Genomic DNA, 25,732 nt, shown 5'->3' on the forward strand with positions numbered 1-25,732 from the left:
CATTAAAGTGTTAATAAACGCAGGACCCTGCATTCACTATATCTGGTCTCCCTGGACCCTGCATTCACTATATCTGGTCTCCCAGGACCCTGCATTCACTATATATGGTCTCCCAGGACCCTGCATTCACTATATATGGTCTCCCAGGACCCTGCATTCACTATATCTGGTCTCCCACAGTACACAGAACATGGAAATGCAATTAATTTAGTAAATATAAATTGCTAAATACCTTTCCTCATCAGCAGTTAGAGCAGTCTTGACTTCTATCAGTGTCCAGCAGAGCACTGGATAAAAATTGTAGGAGGAGTTTTCATTTTCTCCTGATTGTCCTAAGAGGCTGCACAACCCCTGTGCTGATCACAAGCACTCTCCAAAGAAAATAAAAACTCTAGCAATACGCACCAAACTGAGCATGTGCAGCTTGCCGCCAAGGCTCTGTTCTATCAGAAGATGGATTGGGGACAGTAGGAGAAGGGGAGGATCAAACGTCCTTTTTACACAATGTGGAGGATTAACCCCTTAGGTTCCACAGTGAGTACAACAAGCATGTTTGCGTGTACAGAATGATTTTACGGTTGTGGGTTTAGTAACACTATAATACAGTGATTAGTGATAATACTATACACTGTCACTGTATTAATGACACTGGCTCGGAAGGGGTTAACATCAAGGGGTTAAATGTGTGCCTAACAATGTGTAATGTGTGTATTATGTGCTGCTTTTTATGAAATATCTCGTACAGGGCTCTGGGCTGTGATTGGACACAGCCAATCAGCAGGTCCCAACCATGATTCATTGGCCAGGACCTGCTGACTCCCACTATGTGCAATCACTGTGGGAGTCGGTGGGGGGGCCCCCACCCTGAACCTAGAAGAGGCCATTGACTTACAGGTACAGGCCACTCATCCATAGTATATTGCGGGCGGGCAGTCCGCAAGAGGATACTGTATCACTTGAGTGGTATTTATATAGGATACAGGATTTATATAGCGCCAACAGTTTGCGCAGCGCTTTATAAAATGGAGACATTGCGGTTACAATACAATTTGGTACAAGAGGAAACAGATTGTTAGAGCTTACAATCTAGGAGATGTCCACAAAAGGCTCCTATAGTGTATTACTATGCATGAAATACATTTAATGCATATACCGAGGGCCACACCTATTTAAAATGAACCTGTGTTTTGTTCATAGAGGCAAGGAGTCCATAGATCCGCCTTTCTCAACCTTTTCATCCCAGAGGAACCCATTAAAAATATATTTTCAGTTCTCAGGGAACCTTGCTAAACTTAATTCATTAGTGGTCAGTGGGAAAAATTCTGTCCATACAGTGGTGATCAGAATGGCATCCTTACAGAGAGCCAGAAAGATAATTGGTGTTGTGCCACTGACTGCCAAGTGGTGCTGGACCCAACACCATGCAGGCACCATCACATGGGAGGTCAATTGGCCAGAGTTCAAGGAACCCCTAGCAAACTCTGGAGGAACCCTGGTTGAGAATGGCTGTCTTAGATAGCAAAACTGTCTAAAAGAAACATTTACCTGTGGCCGAAAAACGCAAATCGCTTCTCATACAACAATGGCAACAACACATCTGTAATCTCATCCAACAACTGGTCGAAGCTTTGAGGAAATGGCTCTCGGGAACGAGACTCTCTTCCGGGAAGTCTGAGGGAGTACACTGGAGAGGAAAAAGTTAGGATAATATTAGAAGCTGTCCCTGAGATGGCTCTCAGGTTCCCCCTTCACATCCCCATTGTTTTCTTCTACTCACACCAAGAAAAATAGGAAAGAAGGCCAAGAGGGCCCTAGCTCAGATAGAACATCCAAATAAAACAAATTTGCTTTTGCATGATAAATTCCCATGTCATGGCCGATGCTTCCACTAGGCAAACTAGGCGGCCGCCTAATGCAGACTGCCACCCAGGAGCTCCTGGGCACAGCACAGGCCAGCACTCTCTTTGTGTGGGATGCAGCCACGTCATGAATGATCCTTCAGCTGAGGGGAGGGGCAGCAGAGGGGAGGAAGAAAGGACAGAGGAAAATGCTGGGTGTCTGGGGCCAGTGTAGCAGCTGAGCTGCAGCTCCTTCCAGTGTTCCTCTCAGACTCAGTCTCTTACTGCAAGCTGGCTGGCAGCTGCTGATCACTGTGGAGTTCCAGCACTTCTCTTCCCATTCATGAGCGGAGGCAGAGCTGCGCCTGCAGAAGAAGGTAATGTCTGACTCTGATGTCTCATGTCTGTGTGAGTGTGACCTGGCTGGCTGGACATCCATCACATGTGCAATGTGTCAGTGAGTGATGACATCATCACAATTCCACAGCCTGCTCTTCTAGTGCCTGCTGATCTGTGTCAGTGTTGGTGTGTTGTGTCGGATCTGTCACTGTGTGGGATCGCTCAGTTCAGCTGCCTGCTGTCACAGCGTTTTATCTCCCATTGCCTGGGGAATTCCAACCCAGGATCTGTCTGAGTGTGGATCCATCATCCTCCACTCACTGCAACTGTCACCCTGCCACTGCCAGCCACAGATACAGTGCGACTGTGACACTGATTTTGTTTTCAATATTGGTGCTGGTGGAATCAAATGGCACTTATTTTTGTAAAATTTAGAAATTTCATGTTTTGTTGAATTAATATTTTCTACTGTTTTTAAAAATGTTTCTTTTTTTTGGGAGGGGCGCAAGTAGCTGGTCTTGCCTAGGGCGCAAAATAGTCTAGCACTGGCCTTGCATATAGTCTACACCAAACTTTACAGGTTTCCCCTTATCTGCTGTTTAAAGTGGTAATAAACCCAAAAGCAAACATTTGTTATATTCCAGCTCACCAATTCTTAGATGTGATGGCTGAATTAGTTTTCTTTTTTTAGGTTCTTCTATTTTCACCTGTTGATCCAGCCAGTAAGTGTTGTTTTTCCAAAGAAGAAGCTCTCCAGAAGAATGTAGCAGTTACATGAATGAGATAAACTATTTACCAATAGTAGGGGTGCCTACAATGATCAGCTTTTATTTATTGTAAAATCTTTATCCCAAAGGAAAAAAACTGTTTGCTGTAACTGATTATAAAATATTAGCTGATTTTTAGCTTCAATTTGTTAGTGTATTTAAATCTGCTAGTAGATCTAAGTGGTGGTAAGTGATGTCTCATTAATACAGGAGGTATGTTAATTGCCAGCTCACCAGGCAAAACAAAAATTAAACTAATGCAGTCGCCACACCTAATGATTGTTAAGTTGCAATATTTTGGGTTTAATACTGCTTTAACTAGACCAGTTTAGAAGACCAACTGTGTTCAAGCACCAGGGGCCAGGTGCGGAGATGAAGTCAGAAGAATGGGGCCCTAAGCAAGAAAGCAGCTTTGCCATCCCTATTTTTCCAGCTGACATTGATAAGAACTGTAATAGGCAAAAAGAATGACCCCATTTGCATGGTCTGTATTATGGGTCCTGGACCAAGCTGAAAGCCGAAGGAAATCTAGGAAATGGAAAAAATCCTCCCTTGCAGTGGGGCGGCCCCTGCATGTAACAGAGAGCGCTGGATACTTGGAGAACAAAGGATCAGGCAAGTAAAACTGTGTCCTCTAGACACAAATGAGCATTTAACCCTTGCAGTGCAAGGGCAGCCCCACTGCAAAGGAGCATTTTCCCTTTCTCTTTACCTGGAGATGAACTATAAAAAAAAAAAATTAGGTCTTGCACCTGGCTGTGGTGTCTGGCAGAGGGGCCTTGATCCCTGTCTGAAATCCTTAAGAAGACAAAACAGTTCACCTATATGCATATGTAGTTTCTCGCCTGGAGTCCAGCTTTAACTTCTCACGTGTAGAACTGTCAAATTTGATCAATCGGAGGAGCAAACAGCCTCTAGAGATGCCGAAAGCTCTCACTTACCAGCACTGAATAGAATCAGTGCTGGCCTAAGGTCTTCTGACCCATACTAAGCCTCGCAGTGAATACACAGGATACCTTAACCTGTTGCCATTAGCTGCAAATGGCAACACAACAGAGGCAGGCATTGTGACAAGCAGCAGGATATATTGTGGATGCCTTTCACTGGGAAACAGAGGCCTTCTTCTCTACTGGAGAAATATGTGATGTGACCAGAAGTTCAATGTGGATCTGAGAATGCTGGGTCCACGCTCTGCCATTGTTCCTTATGCTAATGTTGGGACTCGGAGCTCGAGCCATCCTGTTCTTCTACCAGCAGGCACTGTGAAATGTGTCGCCAGCTTTTCAGCCCCCACAAATAGTTTCTGTGGACAATTGTCAGGTTTGGATCTTAATATAAAGTCAGTAGGACAATGACCTCACCAAGGAGATAAAATCCTTTATCCCCTGTCCAAATTTTTTTTAACGCTGACTGTTTTTTTAACTATTACATATTGCACCTTCTTTAAAGCATACTTGTATTGATATTAATGCAATATATAGAAGGGTATAAATGTGAGGAGACTTTTTGGTGGTTTCCACAGCTCCAAGAAAAACCCAAAACTCAGACAGATCTGCTATGAGAATTATGGTCTCAGTTGGTGAAGTTGAGCTCAGTTCTTTGGTCCTACACTATAGGACTGGTCCATCATTGCGATGGGAAACTTGTATTATTATTAATGCAATATCTAGAAGGATATAAATGCAGGAAGGCTTTTGTAAACCTTTTGGTAGTTTCCACAGCTCCAAGAAAAACCCTAATCTCCAACAGCTCTGCTATGAGAAGTATGTCCTTAGTTGGTGAAGCTGATCTCAGCTCCTTGGTCCCAAATTTGTAGGACTGGTCCAATACTGCAAAGGAAAGTTTGTACTGATTTTAATGCAATATCCAGAAGGATATAAATGCAGGAAGCCACTCATAAACGTTTTGGTGGTTTCCACAGCTCCAAGAAAAACCCAAATCTCTGACAGATCTGCTATGAGAAGTATGTCCTTAGTTGGTGAAGCTGATCTCAGCTCCTTGGTCCCACATTGTAGGACTGGTCCATTACTGCGATGGGAAGTTTGTACTGATTTTAATGCAATATCCAGAAGGATATAAATGCAGGAAGCCTTTCATAAACTTTTTTGTGGTTTCCACAGCTCCAAGAAAAACCCAAATCTCCAACAGCTCTGCTATGAGAAGTATGTCCTTAGTTGGTGAAGCTGATCTCAGCTCCTTGGTCCCAAATTTGTAGGACTAGTCCAATACTGTGATGGGAAGTTTGTACTGATTTTAATGCAATATCCAGAAGGATATAAATGCAGGAAGCCTTTCATAAACTTTTTGGTGGTTTCCACAGCTCCAAGAAAAACCCAAATCTCTGACAGATCTGCTATGAGAATTATGGTCTCAGTTGGTGAAGTTGAGCTCAGATTTTTGGTCTAACATTATAGGACTGGTCCATCACTGCGATGGGAAACTTGTACTGATATTAATGCAATATCCAGAACGATATAAATGCAGGAAGCCTTTCATAAACCTTTTGGTGGGTTTCCACAGCTCCAAGAAAAAAATAAATCTCCGACAGCTCTGCTATGAGAATTATGGTCTCAGTAGGTGAAGTTAAGCTCGGCTCCTTGGTCCCACATTATAGGACTGGACCATCACTGCAAAGTGAAGCATCAATGGTCAATAGTGAGGTGCATGAGGCAGGCAAGGACAGGCCCAACCTTGATGTCACAAGCTGGAGATTTTCATTATAGAGCACCCAAGTTTTAGGGATCTGTTGGTCATCTTGAAGCCATTGAATGCTATGTGCAGGCTCCTCTAGATGGAGAATTAAAGAAACCCTGTCAAAATTGCAGATAAATGTAAAGAAAAAGTTTAAATGTGCCTTCAAGTTTGGGAAGGATTTTGACTAATCCAAGAAGAGTCAATTCCGCAGCATAGCCACCTTCCTCTTGCCACATCATAGTCCTCTTCTCTTCCTAGAGTGTCTACTGCCTGTCCCGAACCAGCTCCTCTGTCCCTCACCTCCCTAGCTGCCAGGTAGGAGTGAAGCGGAATACTATAGGGCGCCACTTGAGTGGCAGCTCTGAGTTTGCTGGGGCTGCTGACATCACATCCAAGATGGTGGCAACCAGCTGCAGGGCTTTTGGTTTGCAACACAAGGGAATCTTTTACAGGTACATACTATCGATAAAATATTGTAAATGCTCGTAGAATCATATGGGAAGATTAGGGCTGAAAGAAAGGTGTGGTAATAGGGTCTCTTTAAACCGCCTGACATTTTTTTTATATATCTCAAAGACTCTGTTGGTGAGATCCTCAGTCTATACACCTGTTGTCGATACTATGAGGGGCTCCCACCCTCCCTATTGGATTTTAGATTTATTTTACATTATGGAGAATATAACAAGAGGAGCAGGAACACACAGAAGTGGACAAGAACAAAGTCAGGAATTATGGCAGGGAGATCCCACTGTTGGAGCATCCAAGACAAACAAGAAGTCAGGTTCTGACTCCGATCACAATGCTCTACCAATAAATAACTTCCTAGAGGATTGAGGCTCTAATAAAACCTATTAACAACCGTTTACATTTTTCTGTTATATGGCAACAATCAATATGAAAACCACAGCACTGTTAGCAATCAGAATTAATTTCAAAGTTCTATCAGCAATTCACAGATAAAGAGTAAGATTCGGTTGCCATGCCTATAAATCTGTTTTCCATGACATTAGCCTTTTCTCATGTTGCAAATCACTTTGCATAGTGGTGATGCCAAAACCATTCTGTGAGTATTTTGAGATGCAAAACCTGTTCATGTGCCCCCTGCCAATTTACGGATTAGCAGGTGTATGCCGAGAACCACAATGATCTGCTGTTTTAAAGGTGAACCAAAATGGTTTATTTAGCATTTTCTTTTACATTTATACATTTTGAAACCAGTTTTTTAAAAAAAACTATTTATATGTATATTTTACACATTAACATTAGGGATCTTTTCATACCATACTGAACATATACAGTGGGGATCGAAAGTTTGGGCACCCCAGCTAAAAATTTGTGTTAATGTGCATAAAGAAGCCAAGGAAAGATGGAAAAATCTCCAAAAGGCATCAAATTACAGATTAGATATTCTTATAATATGTCAACAAAAGTTAGATTTTATTTCCATCATTTACACTTTCAAAATAACAGAAAACAAAAAAATGGCGTCTGCAAAAGTTTGGGCACCCTGCAGAGTTAATATCTTGTACTGCCCCCTTTGGCAAGTATCACAGCTTGTAAACGCTTTTTGTAGCCAGCCAAGAGTCTTTCAATTCTTGTTTGAGGTATCTTTGCCCATTTTTCCTTACAAAAGTCTTCCAGTTCTTTGAGATTTCTGGGCTGTCTGTCATGCACTGCTCTTTTAAGGTCTATCCATAGATTTTCAATTATGTTGAGGTCAGGAGATTGTGAAGGCCATGGCAAAACCTTCAGTTTACGCCTCTTGATGTAATCCCCCGTGGATTTCGAGGTGTGTTTAGGATCATTATCCATTTGTAGAAGCCATCCTCTCTTTACCTTCAGCTTTTTCACAGATGGCATCAAGTTACCATCCAAAATTTGCTGAAATTTTATTGAATCCATTTTTCCTTCTACTCATGAGATGTTCCCTGTGCCACTGGCTGCAACACAATCCCAAAGCATGATTGATCCAACCCCATGCTTAACAGTTGGACAGAGGTTCTTTTCATTAAATTCTGTGCCCCTTCTTCTCCAAACGTACCTTTGCTCATTCCGGCCAAAAAGTTCAATTTTAACCTCATCGGTCCACAGAACTTGTTTACAAAATGCATCAGGCTTGTCTATATGTTCATTTGCAAAGTTCAAACGATGATTTTTGTGGTGAGGACGTAGAAGAGGTTTTCTTCTGATGACTCTTCCATGAAGACCATATTTGTACAAGTATCTCTTTATAGTGGAATAGTGTAGCACAACTCCAGTGTCTGCCAGATCTTTCTGGAGGGATCGTGCAGTCAAACGTGGGTTTTGAATTGTTTTTCTCACAATCCTGCGAGCTGTTCTGTCTGATATTTTTCTTGATCTTCCAGATGTTGCTTTAACTTCCACTGTTCCTGATGACTGCCATTTCTTAATTACATTCCGAACAGAGGATATTGACATCTGAAAACGCTTTGCTATCTTCTTATAGCCTTCTCCAGCTTTGTGAGCGTCAACTATTCTCAGTTTCAGTTTTCTAGACAACTGCTTAGAAGAACCCATGGTGCTGATTGCTGGGGCAAGGTCAGATGAGTCTGGGCATTTAAAACCTTTGAGATTGACATCACCTGGTCTTCCCAGACGCTGATTGAGAACAATCCATGACACTGGCAGGTCTCAGTTTTGCAAAGGGGGCAGTGCATGCTATAAATTCTGCAGGGTGCCCAAACTTTTGCAGATGCCATTTTTTGTTTTCTGTTATTTTGAAAGTGTAAATGATGGAAATAAAATCTAACTTTTGTTGACATATTATAAGAATGTCTAATCTGTAATTTGATGCCTTTTGGAGATTTTTCCATCTTTCCTTGGCTTCTTTATGCACATTAATACAAATTTTTAGCTGGGGTGCCCAAACTTTCGATCCCCACTGTAAATGCACTACAACACACTGAAAATGCATATGCAATAACACACATTTGCATGCTTTTTTTGCGTGTTGCATTACTAATAAATGTTCATCCATTGATGGGTGTTTTGCAGTCATCATTTCCAACCCCCTGAAAGACAAAAAAATTAAAAAATAACCTTTTTTCCCTCTTGTGTTACACTGGAATGTGTTAACATGGTTGTAAAGGCAGAGGATTTTTTTAACTTCTAGCATTAAGGTAAAAAACCTTCTCTGTGCTGCTCCGTCCACAGCCCCTCCAAATACACACCTGAGCCCCATCTCGATCCAGCGATGTGCACGAGAGCCTCGGCTGTCCCGTGACTCCCTCTCCTCTTTGGCTGTGAGCCAGTGCGTCAATGAGCTGAGAGTGGGGCCACGGCTCTATGTGTCTTATGGATGCACTTGAGAGTGAGCATGCACCAGTGTCCCCATAACAAGCGACTTGCTATTAGGGGGCACTGGTCAAGGGGGAGGAGCAAGGAGCACCAGCAGGGGACCTGAGAAGAAGAGGATCAGGGCTGCACTGTGCAAAACCACTACACAGAGCAGGTAAGTATGACATGTTTGTTATTCTTTTTTTATTAATTCCAAACTTTTAATATCACTTTAATGTTTGTTGGATAGCATTAAAATGCAGACATGTTGCATAACGCAATGCAAAGCACATGCAACATGTACACAACACTGTGGTGTGAAGGAGGCACATAGAAAACATTGTTTTAAATATGTGCTCTTGCAGTGACCAATCATTGCAAAAAAACGAAGTCATTGGACATAGTGTGAATAAGTCCCTCGTATAGAGTAAGGATGATTGTGCCACACTGTTTTGTATCAGACTATATTTGAACAAAATCAATTCTTAAATATCAAAGTGTCATGTGGGCAATATTTTAATTGCCATAAATATTTATAAATAAACATATTTCAGTGCAAAGCTGATTTCCATTCAGAAAAGTCCAGAATTTCCTTCCTGTGCAAAGCTTGCAGTTCTGTGCAGAAATTCACTGAAGTGCTTCATGTAATAGAGTGCATGATAATGCAAGGTCTGCTTATCATCTCATCAGCAAAACAGGGAAAGGTCACCCCCTTGTAGTACAGAAGCTAGGGAATAGAAAGTACATTTACATGCTCTTTTGCAGTTTAATGCAGTGTTTTAGCTAGGGGGAGGGGAGTCATACAGAGTAAGCGGAACGTGCTTGGACTGCAAGGTTTGCTTAAAGTGATACTAAACCCCAGACCCTGCATTCACTATATCCAGTCTCCCAGGACCCTGCATTCATTATATCCGCTCTCCCAGGACCCTGCGTTCACTATATCCGGTCTCCCAGGACTCTGCATTCATTATATCCGGTCTCCCAGGACCCGGGATTCACTATATCCGGTCTCCCAGGACTCTGCATTCACTATATCCGGTCTCCCAGGACCCTACATTCACTATATCCGCTCTCCCAGGACCCTGCATTCACTATATCCGCTCTCCCAGGACCCTGCATTCACTATATCCGGTCTCCCAGGACCCTGCATTCACTATATCCGGTCTCCCAGGACCCTGCATTCACTATATCCGGTCTCCCAGGACCCTGCATTCACTATATCCGGTCTCCCAGGACCCTGCATTCACTATATCTGCTCTCCCAGGACCCTGCATTCACTATATCTGCTCTCCCAGGACCCTGCATTCACTATATCCGGTCTCCCACAATACACATAGTTACATAGTTAGTCTGGCTGATAAAAGACAAAAGTCCATTCAGTTCAACCATAGAAAAAAAAAATTAGAATCCTATACCCACAGTTCATCCAGAGGAAGGCAAAAGAACCCAGCAAAGCATGATCCAATTTGCTCCTGCTGGGAAAAACTTTCCTTCCCGATCCCCTGAGAGGCAATCGGATATTCCCTGGATCAACTTTACCTATAAATGTTAGTATCCAGTTATATTCTGTGTATCTAAGAAATAATCCAGGACTTTTTTGAAGCAAATCACTGAGCGGGCCAGAACCAACTCTTGAGGAAGTCTATTCCACATTTTCACAGCTCTTACTGTGAAGAAACCTTTCCGTGTTTGGAGATTATATCTCTTTTCCTCCAGACGTAAAGAGTGCCCCCTTGTCCTCTGTGATGACCTCAGGGTGAATAGCTCTATACTGAGTTCACTATATGAACCACTGATGTATTTATACATGGTGATCATATCCTCCTTATGTATTATACATGGAGATCATATCCCCCCTTATGTATTATACATGGAGATCATATCCCCCCTTATGTATTATACATGGTGATCATATCCCCCCTTATGTATTATACATGGTGATCATATCCCCCTTATGTATTATACATGGAGATCATATCCCCCCTTATGTAATATACATGGAGATCATATCCCCCCTTATGTATTATACATGGAGATCATATCCCTTCTTATGTATTATACATGGTGATCATATCCCTCCTTATGTATTATACCTGGAGATCATATCCCCCCTTATGTATTATACATGGAGATCATATCCCCCCCTTATGTATTATACATGGTGATCATATCCCCCCTTATGTATTATACATGGAGATCATATCCCCCCTTATGTATTATACATGGAGATCATATCCCCCTTATGTATTATACATGGTGATCATATCCCCCCCTTATGTATTATACATGGTGATCATATCCCCCCTTATGTATTATACATGGAGATCATATCACCCCTTATGTATTATACATGGAGATCATATCCCCCCTTATGTATTATACATGGTGATCATATCCCCCCTTATGTATTATACATGGAGATCATATCCCCCCTTATGTATTATACATGGTGATCATATCCCCCCTTTATCTCCTCTTCTCAAGAGAGAATAAATTCAGTTCCTCTAATCTTTCCTCATAGCTGATCTCCTCCATGCCTCTTATCAGTTTGGTTGCCCTTCTCTGTACTTTCTCCAGTTCCCCAATGTTCTTTTTGTGAATTGGTGCCCAAAACTGAACTGCATATTCCAGATGAGGTATTACTAATGATTTGTACCGGGGTAATATGATATCTCTCTCTCTGGAGTCTATACCTCTTATAATACAAGAGAGGATTTTGCTCGCTTTAGAAAACGCAGCTTGGCATTGCATGCCATTATTAAGCTTGTGATCTACCAGAACCCCCAGATCCTTCACCACCATTGATTCCCCAAGTTGTACTTCCTCTAAAACAGAACATGGAAATGCAATTATTTTAGTAAATATAAATGGCTAAATACCTTTTCTCATCAGCAGTATAGAGCAGTCTTGTGACTTCAGCTGAGCACTGGTTAAAGCTTGTAGGAGGAGTTTTCTTTGTGCTCTTGGAGGATGAAAAGCCCCAGACCTCTGTCTGGACAGTGCTGATTGGCCCTGTGCTAATCCCAAGCACTCTCCCCAAAAAAAAAAAAAAAAAAAAAAAAAAAACAACCTCTCTAGCAATACACACCAAACTGAGCATGTGCAGGTGACTACAGATTCAGTCTGTATCAGGTGGTCATTTCAACAAGAGAAGGGGCAGAGAAGAAAGGATCAAACAAGCCTTTTTACACAATGCAGAGGATTAACCCTTTAGGTTCCACAGTGAGTATAACAAGCATGGTTTACTGCATATACAGACTGATTTTACTTTGTGGGCTTAGAAACACTTTAAGCCACCAAAATCTGTTAATAAGAAAAAACAAAGTAGTCCGCCAAAGCAGATATGGAATGCCTACAAAACACATGAAAAGGTCTCAAGAGCTCCATCTTGTGGCTGAAAATTAGAAAACCACCTATGTATGTGATTTTTCTTATTCACAACATTTTTTGCTTTAATATTTTAGTCCTGGCCATAATAAATGAAAAACATATATAAAACCACTATACATTCCCTTCCGCAGCACCGCCTAACAGCTCAAATGATTTCTTTTTATCATGAAATACTCCCTGTAGATATCCCATTAAGCTCCACATTCACAGCAAAATATTTCATTCAATAAATCAATAACTACACAAACCTTCCACGGAGTCATCAAACAGCCGCCCCCACTTAGCATTAAACAGCGAGCCTCCTCCAGCCCAGGGGAAGCATATTAATCTGGTGATGGCATCTGGCCGTCTGTAGAGGCAGTTTACAAGCTTGTCCATCCTTTTAATAAAATTAAAAACAGAGAAAACAATATTATGCACATGGCATGGCGATGTATAACATACGTGTGCAAGGTAAACATTCTTTTCCTTTACTTGAGGAATCAGGAGCCACCAATGATTCATCTTAAAGTATACTGTATGTAAGCAGAACTACTAAAATCTAATATAAACATATATACAGTGGAGATCGAAAGTTTGGGCACCCCAGCTAAAAATTTGTCTTAATGTGCATAAAGAAGCCAAGGAAAGATGGAAAAATCTCCAAAAGGCATCAAATTACAGATTAGACATTCTTATAATATGTCAACAAAAGTTAAATTTTATTTCCATCATTTACACTTTCAAAATAACAGAAAATGAAAAAAAGGCGTCTGCAAAAGTTTGGGCACCCTGCAGAGTTAATATCTTGTACTGCCCCCTTTGGCAAGTATCACAGCTTGTAAACGCTTTTTGTAGCCAGCCAAGAGTCTTTCAATTCTTGTTTGTGGTATCTTTGCCTATTCTTCCTTACAAAAGTCTTCCAGTTCTTTGAGATTTCTGGGCTGTCTGTCACGCACTGCTCTTTTAAGGTCTATCCATAGATTTCCAATTATGTTGAGGTCAGGAGATTGTGAAGGCCATGGCAAAACCTTCAGTTTACGCCTCTTGATGTAATCCCCCGTGGATTTCGAGGTGTGTTTAGGATCATTATCCATTTGTAGAAGCCATCTTCTCTTTAACTTCAGCTTTTTCACAGATGGCATCAAGTTACCATCCAAAATTTGCTGAAATTTTATTGAATCCATTTTTCCTTCTACTCGTAAGATGTTCCCTGTGCCACTGGCTGCAACACAATCCCAAAGCATGATTGATCCAACCCCATGCTTAACAGTTGGACAGAGGTTCTTTTCATTAAATTCTGTGCCCCTTCTTCTCCAAACGTACCTTTGCTCATTCCGGCCAAAAAGTTCAATTTTAACCTCATCGGTCCACAGAACTTGTTTACAAAATGCATCAGGCTTGTCTATATGTTCATTTGCAAAGTTCAAACGATGATTTTTGTGGTGAGGACGTAGAAGAGGTTTTCTTCTGATGACTCTTCCATGAAGACCATATTTGTACAAGTATCTCTTTATAGTGGAATAGTGTACCACAACTCCAGTGTCTGCCAGATCTTTCTGGAGGGATCGTGCAGTCAAACGTGGGTTTTGAATTGTTTTTCTCACAATCCTGCGAGCTGTTCTGTCTGATATTTTTCTTGGTCTTCCAGATCTTGCTTTAACTTCCCCTGTTCCTGATGACTGCCATTTCTTAATTACATTCCGAACAGAGGATATTGACATCTGAAAACACTTTGCTATCTTCTTATAGCCTTCTCCAGCTTTGTGAGCGTCAACTATTTTTAGTTTCAGTTTTCTAGACAACTGCTTAGAAGAACCCATGGTGCTGATTGTTGGGGCAAGGTCAGATGAGTCTGGGCATTTAAAACCTTTGAGATTGACATCACCTGGTCTTCCCAGATGATGATTGAGAACAATCCATGACACTGGCAGGTCTCAGCTTTGCAAAGGGGGCAGTGCATGCTATAAATTCTGCAGGGTGCCCAAACTTTTGAAGACGCCATTTTTTAGTTTTCTGTTATTTTGAAAGTGTAAATGATGGAAATAAAATCTAACTTTTGTTGACATATTATAAGAATGTCTAATCTGTAATTTGATGCCTTTTGGTGATTTTTCCATCTTTCCTTGGCTTCTTTATGCACATTAATACAAATTTTTAGCTGGGGTGCCCAAACTTTCGATCCCCACTGTAATATTGTCATTTTAAATGTTATTGTCAATCTTTTGAAATCTGCAGATTTCATTGAAATAATACCTGGTGATCCTGTCATGAAGGTCCTTGTTTAGGCACATCCTGTGATAGGGTGACAACCATCTGTCCCTGTCTATCAATTGTGATCCAGTGAGCCACTGTGACATGGGTTTCTGATGGAGCTTATTTCTACAAACATTACAAGGCATCGGATTGTATTTACTAAAATAATTACATTTCCATGTTCTGTGTACTGTGGGAGACCAGTTATAGTGAATGCAGGGTCCTGGGTTTAGTAACAATTTTAATTATTACTAAACCCAGGACTCTGCATTCACTATATCTGGTCTCCCACAGTACACACAACATGGAAATTCAATTATTTTAGCAAATATAAAATGCAAAATTCCTTTTTTTTATCAGAAGTATATAGCAGTCTTGTGACTTCTATCAGTGTCCAGCTGAGCACTGGTTAATCTTGTAGGAGGAGTTTTCATCCCCCACTGATTGTCCTATGAGGCTGCATAGCCCCTGACCCTCTGTCCGGACAGTGTTGATTGGCCCTATGCTAATCACATGCACACTCTCTAGCAATACACACCAAATTGAGCATTCGCAGCTTGCCCCCAAGACTCTGTTCCATCAGCAGACGGACAGGGGACAGTAGAAAAAGGGGAGGATCAGAGAAGTCAGGATCAAAACAGCCTTTTTACACAATGCAGAGGATTAACCCCAGTGCTGATTGGCCCTGTACTAATCCCAAGCACTCTCCCAAAAAAAAAAAAACCTCTCTAGCAATACACACCAAACTGAGCATGTGCAGGTGACTACAGATTCAGTCTGTATCAGGTGGTCATTTCAACAAGAGAAGGGGAAGAGAAGTCAGGATCAAACAGCCTTTTTACACAATGCAGAGGATTAACCCCTTAGGTCCCACAGTGAGTATAACAAGCATGTTTTGCTGCATATACAGACTGATATTACTGTTGTGGGTTTAGTAACACTTTAAGGTTGAACTAAAGGCAACATTGGTCATAGTAAAGGCCTGATCATGCTAGAACATGGAGCGGGAAACCCAAGTTCCATGCGCATTCCCTGAATCGTTTTCAAAACGCAGTAGGTGTGTGATCTGCTGCACATGTCAATGTATTCCTATTGACACCCCAAATGCAGACCCATTTTGCCTGCCCTGGATCGCGTTGCACCGCCATACAATGTAATCTGGTGACAGTGCATTTTTACAAGCAGTACATGCACATTTTGGTGCGATCCGGTGCAACTTCAGTGCATTCAAATGAATGGGCAGAAAATTGCACCGCAATGAATCACAGGTGTGAACTGGTGTAAAGGGAAGGTTACAACCCCTGTCTGCGACCCATTGGGGAGATTTCCCTTTGCTTCCTGTCCCATAGCCAAAACAGGAAGTGATAGAAAATACGTCCAGAGCTGCTGGCAGGGTCACCAGAGCTAGTGTCCACACGGGAAGCATCCCCCTCAGTTCCTGTTTTGGTGACAACCCAAAATTTGGGATTTTCTTTCACTTTCTCTCTCGGTGATAACAGGACAAATAGAGAGGGTGAATCTAGTGGAGCCACAGACAGCAATGAAAAGCTGACAGGAGTTCTAATCTCTTGTTATCCTGTAGCTATACTTGACCTCCTAATTATCAGACAATTATGGTGACATCCCAACCTTGGAGCAGCATGTAAAGTCCTCAGTCCCGGTGTCAGACGGAGCACGCGTACCCACAGACTGATGGGAGGGCAGACAGAAGACGGAGGTGGAATTTGCCCTTACTTGGAAGAATGAGTAAACATTTTATCTGTTGACATTTCATGAGCAATATTATCTCAGTGCTCTGTGTGCAAAACATACACGACGTGTCCCAGCACAGGCTTCCTCACAAAGTCTTCCTCCCACTGACACCAATGATGGGGCACTATTCCTCCCACTAATACCAATGATGGGGCACTATTCCTCCCACTGACACCAATGATGGGGCACTATTCCTCCCACTGACACCAATGATGGGGCACTATTCCTCCCACTGACACCAATGATGGGGCACTATTCCTCCCACTGACACCAATGATGGGGCACTATTCCTCCCACTGATACCAATGATGGGACACTATTCCTCCCACTGACACCAATGATGGGGCACTATTCCTCCCACTGACACCAATGATGGGGCACTATTCCTCCCACTGACACCAATGATGGGGCACTATTCCTCCCACTGACACCAATGATGGGGCACTATTCCTCCCACTGACACCAATGATGGGGCACTATTCCTCCCACTGACACCAATGATGGGGCACTATTCCTCCCACTGACACCAATGATGGGGCACTATTCCTCCCACTGACACCAATGATGGGGCACTATTCCTCCCACTGATAGTAATCTGGCCCTTTGTTTAGAAAGTTTGGAGACTCCTGCTCTACACTGAAGCTGGTGCTGGGAGCCAATCATAAGACCGGACCAGAGCACCTTGAGAATAGGTAAGAATAGAGATCTTTCCTTTACAGGATACATAAGATAGGCCTTAGAATGGGGGTGGGAGAAGGTTTAACTGCCTCCCGCCCACCATATAAGGAAATGTCGGGTGCAAGGCGGTTCTCTCGTTCTGGGAGGATGTCATATGACGTCCTCCCACTCTAACCCCGCATGCGAAGCTACGGGGGGGGCGCAGCGCGACGATAGGTGGTGCACTGTATCGCTCGGACACAGCGGATCACCGATCAACGGAAAGAGCCAAAGATGTCGGCTCGGTCATGTGATCAGTGGTGCCCAATCACAGCTAATCGCATGTAAATAGGGAAATGCCGGTTATCGTCATTTCTCTCCTCACAACCTGTCACGCTGACAGCTCGAGAGGAGAGGAGAGCCGGTAATCGGCTTTCCGCAGAGGGGACATGTACACTGATCAGTGTGCCCTGATGATCTGTGTAGCCCCAGCAGTGCCACCTGTCAGTGCCCATTAATGCCAGCTGACAGTGCTCATCAATGCCACATATCAGTGCCTACCAGTGTACATCAACGCCACATATCAGTACCTATCTGAGCTGCCTTTCAGTGCCATCTGTCAATGCCAGTCAGTGCCACCTATCAGTGCTGCCAATCAGTGCCACCTATCAGTGCTGCCAATCAGTGCCACCCATCAGTGCTAGTCAGTGCCACCTATCAGTGCCCGTCAGTGCTGCCTATCAGTGCCGCCTAACAGTGCCAGTCAGTGCCGCCTAACAGTGCCATATATGAGTGCTGCCTTTCAGTGCCCATCAATGATGCCTGTCAATGCCCATCAGTGCCACCTACCAGTGCCTCCTCATCAGTGCCCATCAGTGCCACCTATCAGTGCCCATCAGTGCGGCCTATCAGTGCCCATTACTGCAGCCTCATTAGCACACATCAGTGAAGGAGAAAAATCACTTATTTACAAAATTTTATAACAAAAACTAAGAAAAAACTTTTTTTTTTCTAACATTTTCAGTTGTTTTTGGTTTGTTTAGCAAATAATAAAAAAACCCAGAGGTGATTAAATACCGCCAGAAGAAAGCTCTATCTGTCTCAAAAAATGATAAACATGTCATATGGGTACAGTGTTGCATGACAGCGCAATTGTCATTCAAAGTGTGAGAGCGCTGAAAGCTGAAAAGTGGCGTGGGCAGGACGGGGGTATAAGTGCCCTGTAGGTAAGTGGTTAAGCTGAGATAGGTTTCATCCAGTGTCTAAAAAAACTTTAAAAAAAAATATTACAAATTATATAAATAAATATAACAAGTAAAAATTAAGTAATATAAATAAAAGTCTGGCCTGGACTGCTAATTTAATGCAGAAGAGACATAGCACATCTCTCCTGCATTAGAATGCCGTGTGTTCTGTGCTGAGTAGGGCGCCATGTTTTGGGTGTTCACTGCAATTACAATCTTATCAATAAAGAACAGGAAGTATCTCATGTTTGCCCTACCGACCCAAAGATTTTCACCCCCCCCCCCCCCCCCGCCTACCTGCAGTGGTGTTCTGCTCAGAAAGTATACTCACCCACCCAGTGGATCCAGCGTTGTCTCAATGAGATCCCCTTCTCTGTAGCCGGGACTGGAGTCCCACGCCGCCATCTTTTTCCGGGATGTCATCGGGAGGCACAGGCACTCCTACTGATGATACACCACTAGGCCCACCCCCTCCTACTTTAGTGAATGGATGCTCCTGGTGCCTCTCGGGATATCCATATCATATATCCCAAGAGGCACTAGGCAAATGACAGAAGAGGGGTCATGAAGGAATACCTTTTTTCCAAAAAGGTAAACAAGCAAAACAAGGAAAAAAACAGAGGAAAGGAGGAAAGTTTTCAGAAAGTGTAAAGCTCTGCTTTAAGAATAAAGATTTCCCATAAACCACTGCAGCCTTTTTAGCTTCTAGAACAGGGGTCTCCAGACTTTCTAAACAAAGGGCCAGTTTACTGGCTTTCAAACTTTAGGGGGGCCGGACTGTGGTCATTGGGAGTAGAAATAGTCCTGCATCTTTGGGAGTAAACAATGCATCTTTGGCATTAGGGGGAGGAATAGTGCCCTATCCTTGGTGTAAGTTGCAGAAATAGTGTCCCATCGTTGGTGTCAGTGGGAAAAATAGTGCCCCATTGTTAGCGTCAGTGGGAGGAATAGTGCCTCATAATTTGTTTCAGTGAGAGGAATAGTGTCAAATTGTTGGTATACATGAAAGGAATAATGCCCCATCGTAGGTGTCAATGGGAGGAATAGTGCCTGTTGTTGATGTCAGTAGCAGGAATTATGCCCTCTTGTTGGTGTCAGTGAGAGGAATAGTGTCTTGTATCAGTGGAAAGAAAAAGTGCCCCAAGGGCCGGGTAAGGGCAAGCAAACGGCCACATCCGGCCCTCGTGCCGCAGTTTGGAGACCACTGTTCTAGAAGAACACCAGTAAAGGTCTCCTCCGTTCTCCCTTTGATACAGGTATGCCTGTAAGTTCTTTCATTGTGTTTTTTAAAGTCACATACATAGCTAGATCGCATGTCAATGTATTAAATGTGATTTGTAGGTAGTGGTTTGTAAGAAATGTGTTCCTTTTAAGCATTTGTGAGAGACATATAAACAAGCATATTGTAACTTCAGTTTATGTGATTGTATTGCAGTATTACAGAACTATTCACAGAAGTACATTCAGTTTTGAAATGAAACACAACACTGCTTCTGTCAGTTTTGTTAGCTAGCTGTCAGCTAAATATTATTAGGAGAGCATACTGTGTGTTTACCCATTTTTAATTTTTCTTCTATTATGTTCAACTTTAATTCATCTCAATGGCTGACTATATGTAGCGGGTCCTGATAAATTAGTGGGCACTGCATGCTGTACAACTGTGTGCATGAGGGCTACCGCAGATTTTTTTTTTTTAAGGGTTGCTTACGTTTGCGAGTGGGAAGCAGTAAAACCATGTAGTTTAGCCACATTTTTACCGACTCTAAACAGCTCCACTTTCGCTGGAAAGGCAGCAGCCAGGGTGTGTAAATATGGCGGAGAAGCAGGAATTGTACCCTCTCTTGCATTCAGCGGGCCCTACTGCCTGCAAGTTAAAAGAGCAATGCTGTAGCTGCATGTATGGAATGTACGGAGTTATGGTGCAGTAGTCCGTCAATAAAGGGTTTCAACAAATGGCGATACAACACCTCCTCACCACCTGTCAAATCCTCTCTGAAGAGCACTATGAGTATGGGCTGCTCTTCAGAGTGTAAATGAGGGCTTACTGATCTGATGGCGGCTCTAGTTTACTGACATTTATACGGCTGTGTGCACAGGCCTATAGAAAACAATGGACTGCATTTAGATCAATGAAAAAAAAGTTGTCTGAACATCTTAAAACATTGCATTGTTGGCGCCCACATGTGCAAGAGACCCTAGAGCTACTTTAATGGTCACAGTATACAGAATTCTGCATAATAACTGATCACCAGACATGCTATGATGACATACTGCCCAGATATGTAAGTGGTATTAAACCCATTACCAGAAATGTAATATATTGCGGCTTGCCAATCATTAGATGTGGCGTCTGCATTAGTCTTCTTTTTTAGGCTTTTTTCCCCTCTGTTTTCACCTGTTGATCTGGCCAGTAACACACCTCCTGTATTAGAGCGCCCCCACTCTGGATGAAGCTTTGTCAGTCTGGGGGGAAAGAAGTGTTAGATGAACTAGCAGATTTAAAGCGGAGCTCCACCCAAAAGGGGAAGTTCTGCTTTAAGGACTGCTCCCCATTAAGTATTGGCACCTTTGGGGAGCGGGGGGGGGGGGGGGGGAATGGGTACCCGAATTTGACAGTTACCAGCTCCCACTTCCGGTCCGATCGCCTAGGCAATCAGAAGCGGGAGGTGTCCATCCTCCCTGTAGTCTTTTGGGACACGTGACAGGTCCGAGAAGACTACAGGACCATTCATGAAGCGCAGCTCTACTTGCGCATGCGCAGTGGGTACCTGGCTGTGAAGCTATCACAGCCGGGTACCCACACTGAAGATGCCGGTCTCCAGGAATACAGGACGGCTGCTGAAACGTGCTTCAGGGGACACACCGCGGGACCGAAGGACAGGTAAGTGGCTGTTTTTTAAAAGTCAGCAGCTACAGTTTTTGCAGCTGCTGACTTTTATTTTTTGACAGCGTGAGTGGAAATCCGCTTTAAGTACACTAAGAAACTGAAGCCAAACTCCAGCTCACACTTTATAAGCAGCAGTTTTTTTTTCTTTTTGGGATAAAGGTTTTACATGAATAAATAAAAGCTGATTATTGTAAGCACCTCTGCCAGTGTTGAATGGTTTGTCTCATCCCTGTAACTGCTGCATCGCCAGGACAGCTTGTTCTTTTGAAAAACAACAGACTTACTGGCCAAATCACTAGGTGAATATAAAAGAAAGTCTAATAAAAGAAAACTAATGCAACCATCACATGTAAGAACTGATAAACTGCAATATAATAGATTCGCTTTTGGGTTTAATACCTTAAAAAAAAACACTTAAAAGAAAAAAAAAGAGCTTTAACACCTGTGTGCAAGAAACCTTACAAGTCCAGTATGCAGCCTAATAACTGGTATCAGCATACATGGACATAGGTGACATACTGCCCACATACTGACCTGGACAAGTGACAGTCATGGTGCAGAGACCATCAGACAGATGTCAGTGTACAGGACACATGGACAGCACAGTGTGATCACGTGGTGTGGGCAGAGAGGGCACTACCACCCCACCAGACAAATGGCAGAGAGACAATGACAGCTCACCAACTCCCTGCCATCGAATCTCCGCACCCACCTCTCCCCGTCCTCAGACTCTGGTCATCTCCTCTGACAGGCCGGGCTCCTACCGTGCCATAGGCTTACACTGATTTCCTATGAGAAGAAGGCAACTTGCCAACATCAAACATGGCCGCACAGGGGCCCTTCCGCCTTGACGTAATGCCAGGTGGGCAGAACAGCTGGTTTACAACCGGACTTGGGAAACGCCCATAGGGCGGAGCTGAGCGTGACAGGTCTTGCCCACACGCGGCTTTGTTTTGTAGGAAGTTTGTCCTTCCGGCCCGCTGTAGTTTGTGTGAGAGGAGAATGTAGGGCAGAGGTGAGCGCTGTATACGCCGTGCACACCCAGAGCAGCGACTGCAGGTGAGTCCGGCTGTGTCAGGGACGGCTACAGTGTGAGCTGTACAGAGCATCCCTCTGAACACAGACAGTGAGTGCAGGCGGAGGTTAGTGAGTCCAGGCTGTGATCAGTGAGTGCAGGCGGTGGTCAGTGAGTCCAGGCAGAGATCAGTGAGTCCAGGCAGAGATCAGTGGGTCCAGGCAGTGGTCAGTGAGTGCATGCAGAGTCCAGTAGGTAGTCGGTGAGTGCAAGCAATATCCAGACTGTGATCATCGAATGCAGGCAGAGTCCAGGCGGTGGTCAGTGGGTGCATGCAGAGTCCAGGCAGTAGTCGGTGAGTGCAAACAGAGTTCAAGGGAGTGGTCAGTGAGTGCTGGCACTGATCAGTGAGTGCAGGCAGTATCCAGACGGTGGTCAGTGAGTGTAGGCAGTATCCAGATGGTTGTCAGTGAGTGCAGGTGGTGGTCAGTGAGTGCAGGCAGAGTCCGGGCGGTGGTCAGTGAGTGCAGGCAGAGTCCGGGCGGTGGTCAGTGAGTGCAGGCAGAGTCCGGGCGGTGGTCAGTGAGTGCAGGCAGAGTCCGGGCGGTGGTCAGTGAGTGCAGGCAGAGTCCGGGCGGTGGTCAGTGAGTGCGGGCAGAGTCCGGGCGGTGGTCAGTGAGTGCGGGCAGAGTCCGGGCGGTGGTCAGTGAGTGCGGGCAGAGTCCGGGCGGTGGTCAGTGAGTGCGGGCAGAGTCCAGCCAGTGAGTGCGGGCAGAGTCCAGCCAGTGAGTGCGGGCAGAGTCCAGCCAGTGAGTGCGGGCAGAGTCCAGCCAGTGAGTGCGGGCAGAGTCCGGGCGGTGGCCAGTGAGTGCGGGCAGAGTCCAGCCAGTGAGTGCGGGCAGAGTCCAGCCAGTGAGTGCGGGCAGAGTCCAGCCAGTGAGTGCAGGCAGAGTCCAGCCAGTGAGTGCAGGCAGAGTCCAGCCAGTGAGTGCAGGCAGAGTCCAGCCAGTGAACAGTGAGTCCGGGCGGTGGTCATTGAGTGCGGGCAGAGTCCGGGCGGTGGTCATTGAGTGCGGGCAGAGTCCGGGCGGTGGTCATTGAGTGCGGGCAGAGTCCGGGCGGTGGTCATTGAGTGCGGGCAGAGTCCGGGCGGTGGTCATTGAGTGCGGGCAGAGTCCGGGCGGTGGTCATTGAGTGCGGGCAGAGTCCAGCCAGTGAGTGCGGGCAGAGTCCAGCCAGTGAGTGCGGGCAGAGTCCAGCCAGTGAGTGCGGGCAGAGTCCAGCCAGTGAGTGCGGGCAGAGTCCAGCCAGTGAGTGCGGGCAGAGTCCAGCCAGTGAACAGTGAGTCCGGGCGGTGGTCAGTGAGTGCGGGCAGAGTCCAGACGGAGGTCGGTGAGTGCAGGCGGAGGTCGGTGAGTCCGGGCGGTGGTCAGTGAGTCCGGGCGGTGGTCAGTGAGTCCAAGGGGTGGTCAGTGAGTGCGGGCGGTGATCAGTGAGTGCGGGCGGTGGTCAGTGAGTGCGGGCGGTGGTCAGTGAGTGCGGGCGGTGGTCAGTGAGGCCAGGCAGAGATCAGTGAGTGCGGGCGGTGATCAGTGAGTGCAGGCATTGGTCAGTGAGTGCAGGCATTGGTCAGTGGGTCCAGGCGGTGGTCAGTGGGTCCAGGCGGTGGTCAGTGGGTGCATGCAGAGTCCAGGCAGTAGTCGGTGAGTGCAAACAGAGTTCAAGGGAGTGGTCAGTGAGTGTTGGCAATGATCAGTGAGTGCAGGCAGTATCCAGACGGTGGTCAGTGAGTGTAGGCAGTATCCAGATGGTTGTCAGTGAGTCCGGGCGGTGGTCATTGAGTGCAGGCAGAGTCCGGGCGGTGGTCATTGAGTGCAGGCAGAGTCCGGGCGGTGGTCATTGAGTGCAGGCAGAGTCCGGGCGGTGGTCATTGAGTGCAGGCAGAGTCCGGGCGGTGGTCATTGAGTGCAAACAGAGTTCAAGGGAGTGGTTAGTGAGTGCAGGCAGAGTCCAGCCAGTGAGTGCAGGCAGAGTCCAGCCAGTGAGTGCAGGCAGAGTCCAGCCAGTGAGTGCAGGCAGAGTCCAGCCAGTGAGTGCAGGCAGAGTCCAGCCAGTGAGTGCAGGCAGAGTCCAGCCGGTGAACAGTGAGTCCGGGCGGTGGTCAGGGAGTGCGGGCAGAGTCCGGGCGGTGGTCAGGGAGTGCGGGCAGAGTCCGGGCGGTGGTCAGGGAGTGCGGGCAGAGTCCGGGCGGAGGTCAGAAAGTGCGGGCAGAGTCCGGGCGGAGGTCAGTGGGTGCGGGCGGAGGTCAGTGGGTGCGGGCGGAGGTCAGTGGGTGCGGGCGGAGGTCAGTGAGTGCAGGTAGAGATCAGTGAATGCAGGCGGTGGTCAGTGAGTGCAGGCGGTGGTCAGTGAGTCCACCAGGCAGAGATCAGTGGGTCCAGGCGGGCGGTGGTCAGTGGGTCCAGGCGGTGGTCAGTGGGTCCAGGCGGTGGTCAGTGGGTGCATGCAGAGTCCAGGCAGTAGTCGGTGAGTGCAAACAGAGTTCAAGGGAGTGGTCAGTGAGTGCTGGCAATGATCAGTGAGTGCAGGCAGTATCCAGATGGTTGTCAGTGAGTGCAGGTGGTGGTCATTGAGTGCAAGCAGAGTCCGGGCGGTGGTCATTGAGTGCAGGCAGAGTCCGGGGCGGTGGTCAGTGAGTGCAGGCAGAGTCCGGGCGGTGGTCATTGAGTGCAGGCAGAGTCCGGGCGGTGGTCATTGAGTGCAGGCAGAGTCCGGGCGGTGGTCATTGAGTGCAGGCAGAGTCCGGGCGGTGGTCATTGAGTGCAGGCAGAGTCCGGGCGGTGGTCATTGAGTGCAGGCAGAGTCCGGGCGGTGGTCATTGAGTGCAGGCAGAGTCCGGGCGGTGGTCATTGAGTGCAAACAGAGTTCAAGGGGGTGGTTAGTGAGTGCAGGCAGATTCCAGGCGGTGGTCATTGAGTGCAGGCAGAGTCCGGGCGGTGAGTGCGGGCAGAGTCCAGCCAGTGAGTGCGGGCAGAGTCCAGCCAGTGAGTGCGGGCAGAGTCCAGCCAGTGAGTGCGGGCAGAGTCCAGCCAGTGAGTGCGGGCAGAGTCCAGCCAGTGAGTGCGGGCAGAGTCCAGCCAGTGAGTGCGGGCAGAGTCCAGCCAGTGAGTGCGGGCAGAGTCCAGCCAGTGAGTGCGGGCAGAGTCCAGCCAGTGAGTGCGGGCAGAGTCCAGCCAGTGAGTGCGGGCAGAGTCCAGCCAGTGAGTGCGGGCGGTGATCAGTGAGTGCAGGCGGAGGTCAGTGAGTGCAGGCGGAGGTCAGTGAGTGCAGGCGGAGGTCAGTGAGTGCAGGCGGAGGTCAGTGAGTGCAGGCGGAGGTCAGTGAGTGCAGGCGGAGATCAGTGAGTGCAGGCGGGCGGTGGTCAGTGAGTCCAGGCGGTGGTCAGTGAGTCCAGGCGGTGATCAGTGGGTCCAGGCGGTGGTCAGTGAGTGCATGCAGAGTCCAGTAGGTAGTCGGTGAGTGCAAGCAATATCCAGACTGTGATCATCGAATGCAGGCAGAGTCCAGGCGGTGGTCAGTGGGTCCAGGCGGTGGTCAGTGGGTGCATGCAGAGTCCA

General features: G+C 45.9%; 2 protein-coding genes across 4 annotated transcripts in view; one reads left to right on the forward strand and one right to left on the reverse strand.

The window, feature by feature from the left end:
• Positions 1 to 21,956, reverse strand: part of OLAH (oleoyl-ACP hydrolase) — a 41,923-nt gene extending 19,967 nt beyond the window's left edge. Inside the window, exons 1-3 of one of the 3 annotated variants that reach the window (XM_089666253.1) lie at positions 21,813 to 21,956; positions 12,574 to 12,704; positions 1,546 to 1,684 (exon numbers count right to left, since the gene is read on the reverse strand). In XM_089666253.1, coding sequence (XP_089522379.1) covers positions 1,546 to 1,684; positions 12,574 to 12,703 — 269 coding nt within the window. In that variant the 5' untranslated portion in view covers position 12,704; positions 21,813 to 21,956. The other 2 variants (XM_089666252.1, XM_089666254.1) reach the window with 2 other exon arrangements.
• A 59-nt stretch (positions 21,957 to 22,015) lies between these two features.
• Positions 22,016 to 25,732, forward strand: part of CROT (carnitine O-octanoyltransferase) — a 75,507-nt gene continuing 71,790 nt past the window's right edge. The window contains exon 1 of the mRNA XM_089666255.1: positions 22,016 to 22,159. The gene's annotated coding sequence lies outside the window, so the exon portion shown is untranslated. The remainder of the gene's footprint in view (positions 22,160 to 25,732) is intronic.

The sequence above is a fragment of the Staurois parvus genome, unplaced genomic scaffold (assembly GCF_062004578.1).
Source record: "Staurois parvus isolate SC_StPar_1 unplaced genomic scaffold, SC_StPar_1.0 ptg000051l, whole genome shotgun sequence".
NCBI classification, from domain to species: Eukaryota; Metazoa; Chordata; class Amphibia; order Anura; family Ranidae; genus Staurois; species Staurois parvus.